The 14,553-nt window shown below is 45.8% G+C and overlaps 1 protein-coding gene and 1 non-coding gene across 4 annotated transcripts in view; both read right to left on the bottom strand.

Annotated features, from left to right (window-relative positions):
• The window catches only part of Hecw2 (HECT, C2 and WW domain containing E3 ubiquitin protein ligase 2), a 304,844-nt gene that overhangs the window by 67,001 nt on the left and 223,290 nt on the right, over nt 1–14,553 (bottom strand). For all 3 annotated transcript variants that reach the window (XM_050159280.1, XM_050159279.1, XM_050159281.1), the window contains 3 exons: nt 10,167–10,301; nt 6,314–6,416; nt 4,078–4,174 (listed from right to left, as the gene is read on the bottom strand). In XM_050159280.1, coding sequence (XP_050015237.1) covers nt 4,078–4,174; nt 6,314–6,416; nt 10,167–10,301 — 335 coding nt within the window. The remainder of the gene's footprint in view (nt 1–4,077; nt 4,175–6,313; nt 6,417–10,166; nt 10,302–14,553) is intronic.
• LOC126511897 (U1 spliceosomal RNA) lies at nt 5,533–5,694 on the bottom strand. The gene has a single exon (XR_007594810.1). It is a non-coding gene; the product is annotated as a U1 spliceosomal RNA (small nuclear RNA).

The following is a 14,553-nucleotide window of genomic DNA, read 5'->3' as shown; positions in this document are numbered from 1 at the left end:
CAGTAGACTAGACACTGACCTCTCCTTAAAGTCAGACCCGTGCTATGGGTACCACATGGCTCACCTGAAGGGTTTATGTTTCTCACAACTCAGTGGTGATGGGAACCATGCATCCAATGAAACAATTCTATACACAGTAGAGCCCTTTTCTCTAAGGCCCTGGAGCTGGAGTTACAGGTGGCTGTGAGCCACCCAACATGGGGGGGGGTGTAATATTAAGCTGGGGGCATCACCCCAGCCCTCTAAAACCCCTATATCCAAGAAGTCTGGGATGACTGGAAGCCCCTGGCCTGGCAGTTGCCCTGGCTTGGACTCCAACTCCCAGTCTGCCAAGCGGTGACCCCTCCCTGGGGAGGGTCAGGACCACTCCCCCAGGCTATTTAGGCTTGCGCAGGAAAGAACAACACTACGTTTTTGGGTTTGTGTGGATCGACCCTCCCCCACTTCCTTTGCCATGCACTCCTGGCCACCCAAGAGTGCAACATTTATTAAATTTAAATTTGGTGTATCTGGTCTACCTGAATTCTTTGTGCGGGCGGAACGGCTCATTTTAGGAAATATTCCTAACTATGGGTACTGGAAAGCAAACCTGGGTCCTTCGAGAGAGTAGTACACAGTCTTAATTGCTGACTCGTCTCCCGCTCTGGACATTCATTTCTTAACTGGAGAAATAAACCCCTTCTAGGACTAAGGATTTAAAGGGACAAGCTGGCACCATTCTGGCCTTATGATAGGCTAGAAAGGAAACCGGGATTTCAGACCAGCCGTTGACACAAACGCCATTCTGTATGTGGACAAGCATGAGCATTCTCTCTCATGAAAAGAGAAACGTGGAATCTCATGAAAAGCGGCTGTGACTAAAGCCGAACCAATTGCTCGCTCTGCTCTGGTTTAGGAGGAAGCAGAAAACACAAAAGACGCACAAGGCCAAGAGACCACTTCTGTCCCCCAGTGCTGTCCCTTCCTCAGAGGACAAGGAAGCCTTGTGCTTCTCTCCAATAATTGTGCTATCAGTGAGGAGAAAGACACGGGACTCTGTATTGGTGTCAGGAATCCCTGGCTGGGCACGAACAGATAGCTCAAAGACACCTGCGAACACAGATGACCCACGGGGTCTAGTCTGCAATTCATCAAGGTCCAGAAGCTAGTCTCTGCTTTTAGGGCAGTGCTATTGGAATTGCTGTGGACTTCCAGGAGATATCCCGAGGGAGGTTCTTCAGTTATCAGGATTGTGGTCCCCATGGAGACCGAGGGACCCTGGCTCCTAAAGCTTGCTTTCAGCGTCCCTGCTGTGAGGCAAGCATTTAGCCTTCCATGGTTCCCATCTGGTGATGCCTGCCTGCCTGCCCCTCAGAGGACCAAAGACAACTGGTCCACCAGATCAAGAACTAGAAACACTAAAAGGAACGTAAGCTTTTTTCTTTATAAATCAGTTATCTCGATAGCTGACTAACACAATCTATCAAAAATATCACTTAAAGCTGAGATTTAAAAAAAAAATCACAATTTAGACTCCACCCCTATATTTGTGGGAACGTTCCTTACAATGCAGTTTTTTTTTGTTTTTTTTTTTTTAAGCTCTATGAAACAGAACGTTCTCTCAGATACATGAACTTCTCCTTTAAGTTGTCAGGCTAAGCAAATGATAGCCCGGAGGGACACACACCGGGTAGGGGAAAAAACATTATCTCATGGACTTCAGTTCCTGCTTCATTTGGCCAGTCATGCTTGTTGAGGCTTCCCATGGCCACAGTCTGCAGAGGCTCGAAATGTACATAGATGGAAACATCTCAAAGAAAACATGAAGTCATTTCTCCATGAGAGATTGCCATGTGAGCGCTATACGGAACTGTGGTTAACTGGGGGGGAGGGACCCCGACGGCCACTGAAAAAGTTAAAAAATCCTCGGTCGTCTTAGCAATAAAAAGCAGGAAGAAAACAAAACAAGGTGGAAGTTGGATGTTATCAGCTGGAGCCTCCCACCATCCCTTTAATACGCTTGCTAACATTCTAAGCCATAACAGACTTGTGGTGAGTCAGATGCTCTGTTCAGGTCAACTACATCATGCAGCTCCCCGGGGACGGGGATGTGAAGATATTCTAATTACTTTAAATAGTAAGCTAGTGTACAAGAGGAAAAGCACAAAACTTAAGCATTCACGCTCTGAGTCTGTTCTGTGGGGGGTTGGGTTCATTAGAAGACACCCCCCCTCCCCCGCACGCCGCCGCCCCGTGTGTATGTGTGTGCAGGAAGTCAAACTGAGAGAAACTAGAACTGTCTTTCCCTCATGATTAACAATGCAGGAAGAAGTTGTTTTGCACTGAGGAGGTCCAGAATCCCTAGGATTCCTAATTCGAATACAAGGTCGAACGGGCTAACACACTTCTGCAGTTTTATTCATCTCTAGGGGACCCTGGATTGCCGAGGAGACGCCCAGAGGAAGAAACATTCAAAATCTGTAGCTGTGTTGTCTTAATAATGTTTTTGGTGGTCAAGAAGAGAGCCTGCTTAGGTGAGGAGAACACCAGGACTCCACTTTGGGAACCCACAATTATGTAAACTAGGATTCTAACACAGCCATTGTTTGCCGTGCCTTAAAATTTTGCCTAATTTCTCTCCATCGGAAACACAAGGTTTCTGGGGCTAAGGGCTGCATAATAACATTGGCAATTTATTCACGGTATAGAAAGTGCTTTTAGATCTCGGAGCAGCAAGGGACAGACCTCAGGGGACGGGTGAGCTAGACACAGTCCCTATCGGAAAGGATCTGAGAACCTAACTGAGAAATGAGAACTTGAAAAATCAAATCAGAGCAAGAAAGTCGCTTAGTCAGGAATACAAAGAACGACTTCGGGCATCACACTATTAACCATCAAATTAGTGTCTAGTCAGGCTATTGCACCTGGCCGTGCCTGGGAAACTGCATGGAGAGGCTCAGAGAAAATACTGCCTGAGCTTGACCCATGCTTCTTGGATGGCATTTCTGGAAAGGGTAAGGAAGAAAGAGGAGAGACAGACAAGACGGATGGACAGACAGATGGACAGATAGATGATAGATATAGATAGAGGCATTTAGATAGATAGATAGATAGATAGATAGATAGATAGATAGATAGATAGATAGATAGATAGAAAGATAGGTAGGTAGGTATGTAGGCAGGCAGGCAGACAGACAGACAGACAGACAGACTGTCTGACCATGTATGTTAGAAGTGAGGCCTGGCATTTTGCATTTTATAAAGCTCCTACATTATTTGGGTGAAAACAAGATGGGTCAGCTTTGAGAAGCACTGCTATACACGGCAAATATCATCTATATGATATGATATAATATATATGATGCTATATCATCGGCAAATGCATCTCTACCATAAAAGGTAACGTGTAAATCAAGTGGGCGCCGAGTATAACACTACCCTTCTGCTACCCCCGGTGACGCACAGCCCGCTGGGACGTGGAAACACTGTCTAATATCCCAAACCTAAGAGCCACTGTGGAGTTGCAAGGTTTCAAAGGCAGAGAGTTTTAAAAAGAAAGTCCCTGCTTGACAAGCCAAGAAGAAGCCAAGTCTGCAGGGCAAAGGAGCACAGTTTAGGAAGGGAGAGGGAGGCTGTAACAGTGACATTGGTGTATGGTGGGCTCTCACAGGGAAACCGGATTCTCTACGTGGGCTCTGCTATGTTTTCATTAAGGAAAAAAAATGGAATGTCAAGCCTGGGACTTGATAAATCTCAACTCGATAGAAGACTACTCTTGTTGATTCAAGCCACAGTTAAAATGACAGTGTCACTGTTGCAAGCTGTGATGTAGTCTTGGTTGGACACCTTTGTCTCCTTTTAATGTTTCTTCTGTAAGGGAGATTCTAGCTTATTTAGCCAATCTTACTCAACTCTTGTACTTAGGAGAGAAACTGGGATTAAACCGAGCTGGTGCTGACGACAGAACATATTCATATATAATCCTTGTAAACAATGTCAGATGGGAAGCTACTCTCCTCGCCCAGATGACTGGCGGTGCCACTAAGATTTGATATGGGTGTTGATGCCCCTTGAAACAAATCCCGATACCCTGGTTACCTGAGTGAGTGGTTTCTGGTAAGATCGGGTTGACGCTCTTGTAGAATTTCAAAGATGTTGGGTTGACGCAAAAACGCAACGATTTTGTCATTGTAGGCTGGAAGAAAAAAGTAAAAAGAAACAATGATTCCTAAAAAAAAATCTACTACTACTTCTATGATGATATAAATTCATATAAATTCCGACTTTAAAAACTACGTTTTATTGCTAACATCCATCCCCCCCAAGTCCTCAGTTTGGAGCTATTCTGCCACTGGGGCATAGATGCTTACTTTCCAACTTTGTCTATTGTCTAAGCTGTTACAAGATTCTTGGGCTTACACTTGCTACTTGCTCTTCTTGCTATTCTTTTTCAATATATCTCATGAGCCAAAAATACTTTCAAATGACAAGATTAGTTCACTAACAAGATTCTAGATGGTCATAATTTTAAGTTTACCAAAATCAACCTGAAAGCCAGGCATGGAGGTACAGGCACTTGGGAGACGGAAGCAGGAGGATTGAGTATGAGGCCAACCTGGGCTACATTGTACGACTGCCTAACAACCAAACCAAAACTACCACCATCAACGAAACGCCAACAGCAGACAACCTCACAGAAATGACAACCATAAGAAACGGGAAATTGTATTCTGGGTGAATAGTAGCTAGCCAGAGAGGTAGAACCAGAGACTTGCCCACCCCCCAAAAAATAGTCACCAGTAACAGCGACAGCTACGGCCACAGTGCTAATGACAAGCCATTCTCTGACTCTACTTGGAAATAAATGCCAAACACTAACAGCTCCACACCAAACAACTGCAACACCACCACCAACTACTAGCAAACATATATTTTTAAACAATCTACAACCTACTTATTATGGCTACAGAAATGTCAAAATTGTTAAAAAAAATTTATTAGGCATTCTATTATTACCTCTTCCCTCAGGAAAATGAATCTGTATCCTTAAGATTCTTCTGCTTAATTATATTACTAGTAATCAGAAATGGGTAATAAATATAATTCAGAGAACCAAGCTGAGAGGGTCTGAATTCACAAACAACAGAAAGCCCGGTAATTCTATAAGCAACTGTGTCTAAAATGCCATACTGTCAACACATACATATTTTAGCTAAATGTTTCAAAAGTTTTTAAATGTTATCTGTTAAGACTGAATTCTTATGTCAACACCAAGAATCCCTAAGTTAACATTTCATGATATATGAACTGAGGACATTTTTACAATGGAATCATTTTATTTTCCATCCAAGATCAGAGGCGAGATACTTCTTATGCAATAACTTTAAAGCTCTTGAAAGTTACGCATGTAGTAGTTATTAATAATTATATATTAATAATGATACTATAAGTGCGGACAGACATCAACCCTAGATATCTTATCTGGTGGTTATCTTTAAGCCATGGGTAGTACACCGTATTTTGTGGCAGAAGTGTTTTTGTTTGTTTGTTTCTAGGGTAGAGAAACAAGCCCCTACCCCCCACGACAGGCTATGTGGTCAAGTTTCCCACACTTGGGGAAATCCCAGGGTCAGCTCATCTGGAGCACAACGCAGGTGCCTCACCCTGGGAGAACCACCTTCAAGAGCATGGCATCTCCCCCGCCAGGTTAAGTATGTTTGTGTTTTGATGTAAAAACAGACAAAGAGAAAGCTGCTTTGCTTTAAGGTGGGGAGGGAGTTTAGCCACCTCTCTGCAGTTTGTCCGCTCTGCACTCCTCGGGGGCTCCAGGCTGGAGACCATGACTCTACTTTAGCTTCATTGTTTTAATAACAGTTCAAAAATGGTTTTCAGACCTGGAGTCCACATCCGTTGATTTCAGTTTACTATTCTGGAGGTTTTGTTGCTTTTCTGTTTGTATAAAAACCCTTAAAGAACGTGGAAGCCTTGCTTGGTTGGTGAATGAGGCTACCACGGATTCACACACCCCTTAACTTCCATCCTAGGATGCGCTATATTCTAATTATACGTTTGTTTGAAAGCTTAATTTACAGTGATTGCATATTATTTCATTAGTGTTTCTTACCTTCAGCAACCCAATACTTGCTAAGCAGGACTACGGGGTTTTATAAGGCGGAAGCTCTCTGAGAATCAAGGGACTAGGGTATGGTTATAGTGGCTTAAGGACAACGGAGGGAGGAGTGGGAGGCTGGCAGGGGGCACCCGTGGGCATAGTATGCACTTTATACAGTAGCAGGATAACGCGGATAAAGATGTGCAGAAAGAGCTGACGTACCTACGGGAACCATGTCCTGGTACTGCTGCCTGCTGACGGTATTGAATGTGCTGGATGGTCTGGGAAGAACGGGTGGTCCCGCGTGCCGAGAGTCTTCGCCTACCTGCTAAGACAAGCAACATTTAGGTCTGCACCATGAGCTCCCGGGGCTTTGCATTGGCATCTCAAACTGAGTTGTTCAAAAACACTTGGGGGTCCAATAAGCAATTGATCAGGACAGATGCCAGCTAAGGCACTGAGGCCAGGTCCTTGGAAGGTCTGTTCTTAAGGCTTCAGGCTGGTGGGTGAGACAGGTCCCTCAGTGACAGGAGCTGGGCCAGTGAACATGCATGGCTGGGGAGTTCAATCTGCTGGCCTTTACCAAGGCCGCAGAAGCAAAATTGAAGAATTGCTGGTCATGATTATCTCCACAGCCAGAACCCCAACCTGCTGCAATACGGTCAAAGGGAAGAGCTGGGTGATACAAGATGCATGCATCGGGCTGCGCCTGGATATTGCATCTGGATATTCCTTTTTTTTTTTTTTTTTTTTTTTTTTTGCCAGGCAGCTGAGGGAATTCCCTGCCTCCGCAGAGGAGGAGCTGAGCGGCGGCAATCTTCCTGCGGGGTTGTGCATTAGGACATTATCTCCTCAGAAGCAATTTTATACGCTCATTAGAGGAGCTGGTGTAACAGCTCTTTCTGGTTTGAGCCTCCCACACCAGACGGCTAACAGGAGCAGGTGTGCATGATCTAAATACGGTTTCCTTTTTTTTTTTTTAATAATCCCCCGATTATTCATTGCGCCTCTTATAGGCTTAGGAACCCCTACAGATAGATAACCGATCCACTCATCAGTGCTCCTGCTGGGAAAGTCTAACCTTGCTTTAGCTCCTGTTCTGGCATTTTCTCGCTTATTCCAAAAGGCTTTTAAGGAGAGGACAGGAGGTGACACTGGACTGGTACACTGACACTTTTTAGACGGTGCTCCTACCCCCTCATGCTGAAATCCTCATGGCCATTTTATCGTATTATATCAGCTGGGTACTTGTTGAGGCCATCTCTACAGCCCCTCCCATCAGAAAGAGCCTTTCCACCTCCCCTGCCCCGCCCCCATCCTTCAGGAAGGGCTCTCACTCATTCTTCATAGTAAAGTTCAAACAGCCCCCTCTTCCTCCATGAAACCTTCCTTCTCTTCAAGGTGAGGTTATACACAATCTTCTCCTCTGAGCCCCCATGGGGGCTCGGGGATATTTCAAAATCAGTTGTCATTATCAGCCATTTGTTATTTATTTCCTGTGCCCCCATAAAGCTGGAAACAATTTTAAAAAGTCCACATTATTACTTAAAGGAGTTATTAAAACGCAGCTTTCTTCCTCAGCTATTAAAAACAATGCAATGTGATTGGTTATGGTGGACGGTGTTCGGGGTGCCATGGTGTCCATGTGGAGGTCAGAGGGAAAGTCTGTGGAGTGAGTTCTCGCTTTCCACTCTCTCATGGGTTCCCGGGATCAAAGTCAGACCACTAGGCTGTGCAGCAAGAGTGTTACACCCCCTGCCCTGGCATCCTTGTAAGCCCCTTAAAAGTTTATCAAGGCCGGGTGGTGGTGGCGCACGTCTTTAATCCCAGCACTTGGGAGGCAGAGGCAGGTGGATAGCTGTGAGTTCAAGGCCAGCCTGGTCTACAAGAGCTAGTTCCAGGACAGGCTCCAAAGCTATGAAGAAATCCTGTCTTGAAAAAACAAAAAACAAAAAAAACAAGAAAAGTTTATCAAGGACTTTTTCCTTCTTATTTTCAATCATTTCAAATATCACTTTAAACTTGCTCTCCGTACTAAGAATGTGGGAAATAGGCCCTAATTATTTGCGTTCATTACACCGTCAACCACGATGTGTCTGCACAGCTGCAGGTGTTTGTCCACAGCTGCAATAGCAGCGGCAGACCCTGCTGAATGAGGCTCGCATGGCCACAGTGCGGACCCACTATGTAACCGCAAGTTTTCTCAGCCTGCTCCTTCTGAGTTACTGGCTTTGAGGAATGCATCTAGCTACTCTGAGAAGATTCGGCTATCATCTACACATCTTCAGACGGAGGAGCACTTAGCTTTTCGAGACACCAGCCTGTGTAATCTCCCTCCTGCCAGTGTGCTGCCATGTGTCAACATTTCCTAGAACAGCCAAAGGCCGCGAAGCCTTCACTTCTTAAAACCAGGCCACAAGACAGCGGTCAACTTCTCCAAGAAATACAGGCAATGCCTCGAGCTGCCCTGCTTCCAGGGTGTGCTAAAGAACAGCCTCTGAGAAAGGTTGGATGATAATGTGGCTGCCTGCTGGGTTACTCTGTTTCACTGTTCAGTTCCCATCAGTAGAAGGGAGATTTTCATTTAGTTGCTAATATACCCTTGATGGGCTCTGTCCCACAAACTGGACTGGCTACTTCTAGACTTTGAAAAGTCATTCAAAGTTCTGAAAGGGGTGCTAAAATAAAGGGGAAGTACCGCTATTAATCTCTTGAATATTTTCTCAAAAACATCGCCCTGACTAGACAGAACGGCCACCTTCAGCTTGTGAAGCCACCGTCGAGCAAATGGTTACAGAGAACTGTCCACGTGCTAAAGCTAGGCAGGGTCCTAATCATGTATACATCTAGGCAAGGTCCAAGGGTAAGAGTTCGGTTGTATTTGGTGAGATAAACGTTGTTCGTGTCCTCCAGTTCACCACTCATGGTTTACAGAAAAGCATGATAAAGATTTATGGGCTACTCATAAAGCATAAATATTTTCGTGCATAGCTCACCCTGCGTTAGACCTATACATCATTTTTATATGAGCTTCTCGTGTATGTTCTTCTATAAACAGGGTACACGTGATGCATTAAAGCCGCATGAACAGCACGGGGGGAAATTCCACGGGTGGAATCTTGATGAACTGAACCCAATTATTTATTGCGTTTATAATTTTTTATTACAAGAAAGCCTTCAGAACATTTGGCCTACAGTATAATATTGGAAATCGGATATGCGTTTAGGAACAGCAGGCAGGAAAAGAAATCTTAATTCCATTTGTCTAAGGGTCTCCCTCCAAAGGGTGCACAGCAAGCCACAGTGCACACTCAAGCCGTAAGCTCCATTGAGGAGGAGACACTTCACTCTCAAACAGTCCTTTCATGCTTTCAAGCCGTTGAAAGAAAAATGAAACAAGAGGGGATTTTTGTGTGTTTGGGGCTAGGGTGCTGGAGAGCCCTCATGTGGTTACCACAGACCACTGCAAACTGGCAAAGCAGAACTCATTGGGCTGTCCAGTCATTCTTAGTTCAGGCTGTTTTCTCTGTGTGGTCAGCACATAAACCACCTCTGTCAAATACATCTGAAATTTTAGACAATACCAGCCAAAGATTCCAGGGCCCTATGGATTCACACTTGGATATCCGGATATTTTAATGGCATCCAGTAAACCTCACTTCAGGAATTCTTCCCTGCAGATAAGACAGTTTTAGCCCTGCTAAAAGTTCAATGTTTTCTTATGAGACTGTTCTTGGGTGTGCAAAGGGATTATTGTCTTCTGTGTGCACTAATCAGTACCAATTCCGTCTGGGTTAAACACGGAACTTCATTCTTCAGTCGTTCATCATATACCCAAACTACTAAATTTGCAATTTAGCTTAGAGGTATTTTCAGAGAAACCCCGTCAGCATTCTGGAACTTTCGAAGCCTCTAAATGATACACTTAAATTAAATAAAACCAAACGAAACTAAAAACTAAAAGAAAAACCAAAAAAAGAAACAAGCAAACGACAGAAAAGGCAACACAATTTCACACAGTACCGTTATCGGTATCCTAGCCGCTATCATCGTCAATCGACTGGCCACGACTCACCTCGCCAGCACTGTGGCTGCGTTGCCTGGTCAGGTGTTGCCGATGAACCAGCGCGCTCGTGGGTCTGCTGCTCTGGAGTGGGAGCCGAGGGTCGATGAACGTGGTGGTCCGGGAGTTGTGGTCAACAAAAAATGCCTAGGATACAACCCATTGCATCAGCGGAGCGGCCAACAGGCGTCACACGCACGCGGCGGCGTGTGTCTCAGCAGACCTAGGGCACAGTGCAGTCGGGAAAACTACCCACTCTCGGGTGGTCATCTGAGTCTCTTTTTCGCACAATTTCCAACCCTTGGAAGAATGTCTTGATCTCCATCAAGACAGGGCGGACTAGGGAAAGACGCATCTAGCCTGCGTCCAGAGTGAAGACAGCAGGGAGGTACGTGACGTGAAGTTTTAGAAAATGCTCCAGGTCAAAGATGTGACCTTAGAAGGAGGCCATGGGGTGGATATCTGGAGCTGGGTGTGGTGGCACAGGCCTGTCATCCCAGCCCTCACTGTGGAAACAAAAGCATCCTTAGGTGGAGGCCACCCTGGGATACACAGGGAGATCCTGCTTCAAAACAAAGCAGCGGCCATAACAATGAGTGGGAAGGGCATCTTAACTCTTCTAATTGGTGCTCTTGGGCCCCCCCACACCTGCTTACTACAAAAGTCCAATCATCTGAAACTTCACCACCAATGACTCTCTTCTTCCCGTTCCCAAGCAACCAGCTACTAGACTCTGCCTGTTTCCCCGTGTCCAGTCCTCTCTCTGTCCCCTTCTGGCCTCTGAGCACACTGCACTATTCCAGGAGCTCATTCTATATAAGAACCACACCACTAGTTCCTCAGTAGTTCACATCTCCCTGCTGCCTTTATCCCTCAAACCTTTTAGAAGACTCTTCCTCCTGAACACTTAGATGACGTCACGACTCTAAAACAAAGCTTCTAACGGCCACCCAATGTCTCTAAGGTGCCCCCCAAAACTTGGGACAGTTCTCACAGATCCTAAGAAACAAAGTATTTGATTTTTTTTTCTTTTTTACCCTCTTAAATAAACAAAGCAGAACAATGACAGAACAAGAATGTTCCCGGTCCCTCATCACACTACGGGATTTCTAAGTACACACACTGAGTGCATCTTCCCCGAGCTAAGAGAGACTGGAGCATCCTTGTTCTCAGCGCTGTGAGACACGCATGGGTGACAGACCCTCATAGCCTCTCACTGACAGGTTCTGGCCTCAAACTTCACGCCAGCCTTCGCTTTAGTTAGGTTTCTAACACACCTTTTCATTATTCCCAACATTATTAAAAATGTCACGATGTAGCAATCATTTCTACAAACAAGCATGTTTATTTAACTCCTGCCTTTAAAAAGCAGATATTGTTGCCGGGGTGGTAGTGGCGCCACTTTTAATCCCAGCACTTGGGAGGCAGAGGCAGGCGGATCTCTGTGAGTTCGAGGCCAGCCTGGTCTACACAGAGAGTTCCAGGAGAGGCTCCAAAGCTACACAGAGAAACACTGTCTCGAAAAACCAACCCCCCCCTCAAAAAAAAAACCCCAGCAGATATTATCAAGTCTCTTTTTGTATAAATTTTACTACAAACATAATAATATAAACCATGTTACTTAAGAGAAAATATATAAAGTGCTTAAATGGTATGGCCTAATTATGTAGCACCTCAGGAATGCTTCCAAGGAGGGGTGGCAACCACAGGCACCATGATGCACCGGTAATTACAGACACAAACGGGTGTCTGCAGGTAGGTCAGTGCGGATTTGCATACAGTGTCAGAACCTAATTTGACGGTAACAGGCTTGTTTCAAACCCATTCTCTAAGGAATTATGTAAATGCCCCGAGAGAAGAAGACCATTCTTACCCACCCTGCCATCCTCGATCGCTTTCAGGGCTGGCCTGGGAAAAGGAAGGCTCCCAAGAAATAGCAAAGTGCTCCTAACAGCCTCCCAACCCTGGTGAAGGGGCAGCTCCCGCCTAACTATGTATGAAAAGCACAGCAATAGCTCAAGATGTAGAAGAATTAAAAAGAAATGAGAGGGGTATATAAAGCATAAGGTCTGAGAAACTAGATTAAGTTGAGAACTAAATAGAAGACAAAGTTTTTTTTGTTTCTTTAAAAGCAGGGTTAAGGTTTTTATTTTTATTTATTTTTTGATTTTTTTTCTTTTTTTTTTGTTGATTTTTATTGAGCTCTCCATTTTTCTCTGCTCCCCTCCCTGCCCTTCCCCTTCCCCCTTCAGCCCTCCTCCAAGGTCCCCATGCTCCCAATTTACTCAGGAGATCTTGGAAGACAAAGTTTTTGAAACTCAAGTTATACATAGGAACAAACTCTCAGACGAAAACATTCGAAGTAGGTGACAAAGTAATCACTGCATGCTTGGGACCCAGAAAAGGACATGTCCATTTCTGAGCTCCACCCTGCCACTCACTCCGAATGTAATTCTGGGCAAACTGCCTCTAAGTTTAAGGTTCCGTTTATTTTTTTTTCCCTGTTAAATTATGACATTACATCTATGTTCAAGAAAAGCTAAAGAGAAGATTCATACCCATTTTTAAACACCATTTCTATGACCTTTCAAATATGAGTGACTGCTATTATCAGGAAAAATAGTTTTCAATTCTGATCCTCTTCCCTAAACATTCCAGAGTTTCTTGCTACAGTCCACACACGAGGGTGGAAAAACAAACCGCAAGGACCATAGAGAATCAGGGAAAGGAATTCTCCCTGACCCTTTGCTCGCGAGGGGCCATGACTAAGTGGAATATTCCATTTGTAGCTAGCAAGTCTCCTTATTAGGGACACAGGTGGGGTCCTTCTGCTCATCCTCCATCCTGTCCCCTAAAGTAAGGAAGTTAATAGCTGTTCTGGTGGAAGGTCCATCCCAGCCCTTAGCATCCATATACCCAAAGAGTCTGGAATGTCCTGGTGGAAACTCCACCCCCAACCCCTGGCATCTGTACACCCAAAGAGTGTGGAATGTTCGGGTGGTAGCTCCACCCCAAGACCCCTCCCCATCTCTCTTCAAACCCTGCAGCAGCTCAGAATGCCCTGACCCCTCCCCCAGAGATGCTCAAGGCCACTCCCACAGAGTATTTAAACTGCCCCCCAGAAAACAGACACGTGGTTTTCAGGTCTCTCTTTCCCGTCTCCTCTGGGGGTAGGGGCTGGAAAAGGGAGCGTCCCCCCCCCCCCAGACAGGGTTTCTTTGTGGTTTTGGAGCCTGTCCTGGAACTAGCTCTTGTAGACCAGGCTGGTCTCGAACTCAGAGAGATCCGCCTGCCTCAGCCCGGGATTAAAGTGCTGGGATTAAAGGCGTGCGCCACCACCGCCCGGCTTGGGGAGCATTTTTTATTCATTAAACTTGGACTTTTTCTAATTTGGTTTGATTTGGTCTGAGTTGGATTGCTGTGTCAGCGAAGAGGCCTTCTTGGGTGCAGGAACTTTCAACAGCCAGCATACTAAAGCAACGGAAATGGATAAACAAAAGAAGGAGAGAACTGGAGGAGTGGAAAGGGGGCGGTTTTGTAACTTCAGGAACCTCCCGATCAATCCAGATGGCTCACCTCTGAACTTCCTCATACGAATGAATACACTCTCCCAAGGAAACCCAGGGTAGGTGTTCTATCACAGTCCAGACAAGCCAACCCCAGCCGGTCACACCAAAATCTCCACGGCAAAGCGGCTGTGCCCTCGCTAAACTTCAGACTGGAGCCAGCATCTCAGCAAAGGGTTTTCATTGTTTGATAAATAATGACATCTGGTTATTGGTCACTATTAATCCAGTTGTGGACTTCAGGGATACACTTGGGAACTTACAAAGCTGGGACATTATTTAAAATGTCAGGAAGTAGCGATCGTCTCTACAAATTAGGCTACGGTGCCACAGGCTAAAGAGCACACTCCTCGCGCTCTGTCCTTACAGCTCTTCCCCGTCTGTGGCGCGCTCTCAAGATCCCCATGGTGGGTGCTCTTCTCGCTTCTCCCACACCTCGTCCCAAACTTGGCTTTGGAAAAGCACTGAAGGATGCCTTGACCTGGGTTGAGAACCACAGCCACTCATGCGCGGCACGTGGCTTCTTCTCTACTGATGCAATCTGAAGAGGCTCAGCCGCATCGTCCAAGTGACCTGCGCGGCAACCCTCACCACTAAGAGGTCGGAGGCCTGGCCGTGGGCGGGGACGGCTGTGTGTTCCTCACGTCAGGAGGGGTCCCGTTCCAGAGTCAAAGGAATGTGCGCACTGTTTACATAAGTTTTTCCAGTCGCAAGCACTTGAGAGGAAAGGTCTTGAAAATCTCCGCCGAGCATCACAGATCTAGGGCACTAACAGGATACAGCAACCCAGGAGCAATTGAGTTTGGGCGCGGGGGGGGGGGGAGGGGGGGGCT

This window comes from Alexandromys fortis, unplaced genomic scaffold (assembly GCF_014885135.2).
Source record: "Alexandromys fortis isolate MF-2015 unplaced genomic scaffold, M_Fortis_MF-2015_v1.1 scaffold_65, whole genome shotgun sequence".
NCBI classification, from domain to species: domain Eukaryota; kingdom Metazoa; phylum Chordata; class Mammalia; order Rodentia; family Cricetidae; genus Alexandromys; species Alexandromys fortis.
Note: the sequence above shows the minus strand (reverse complement) of the source record. Positions and strands in the feature narration are given on the sequence as shown.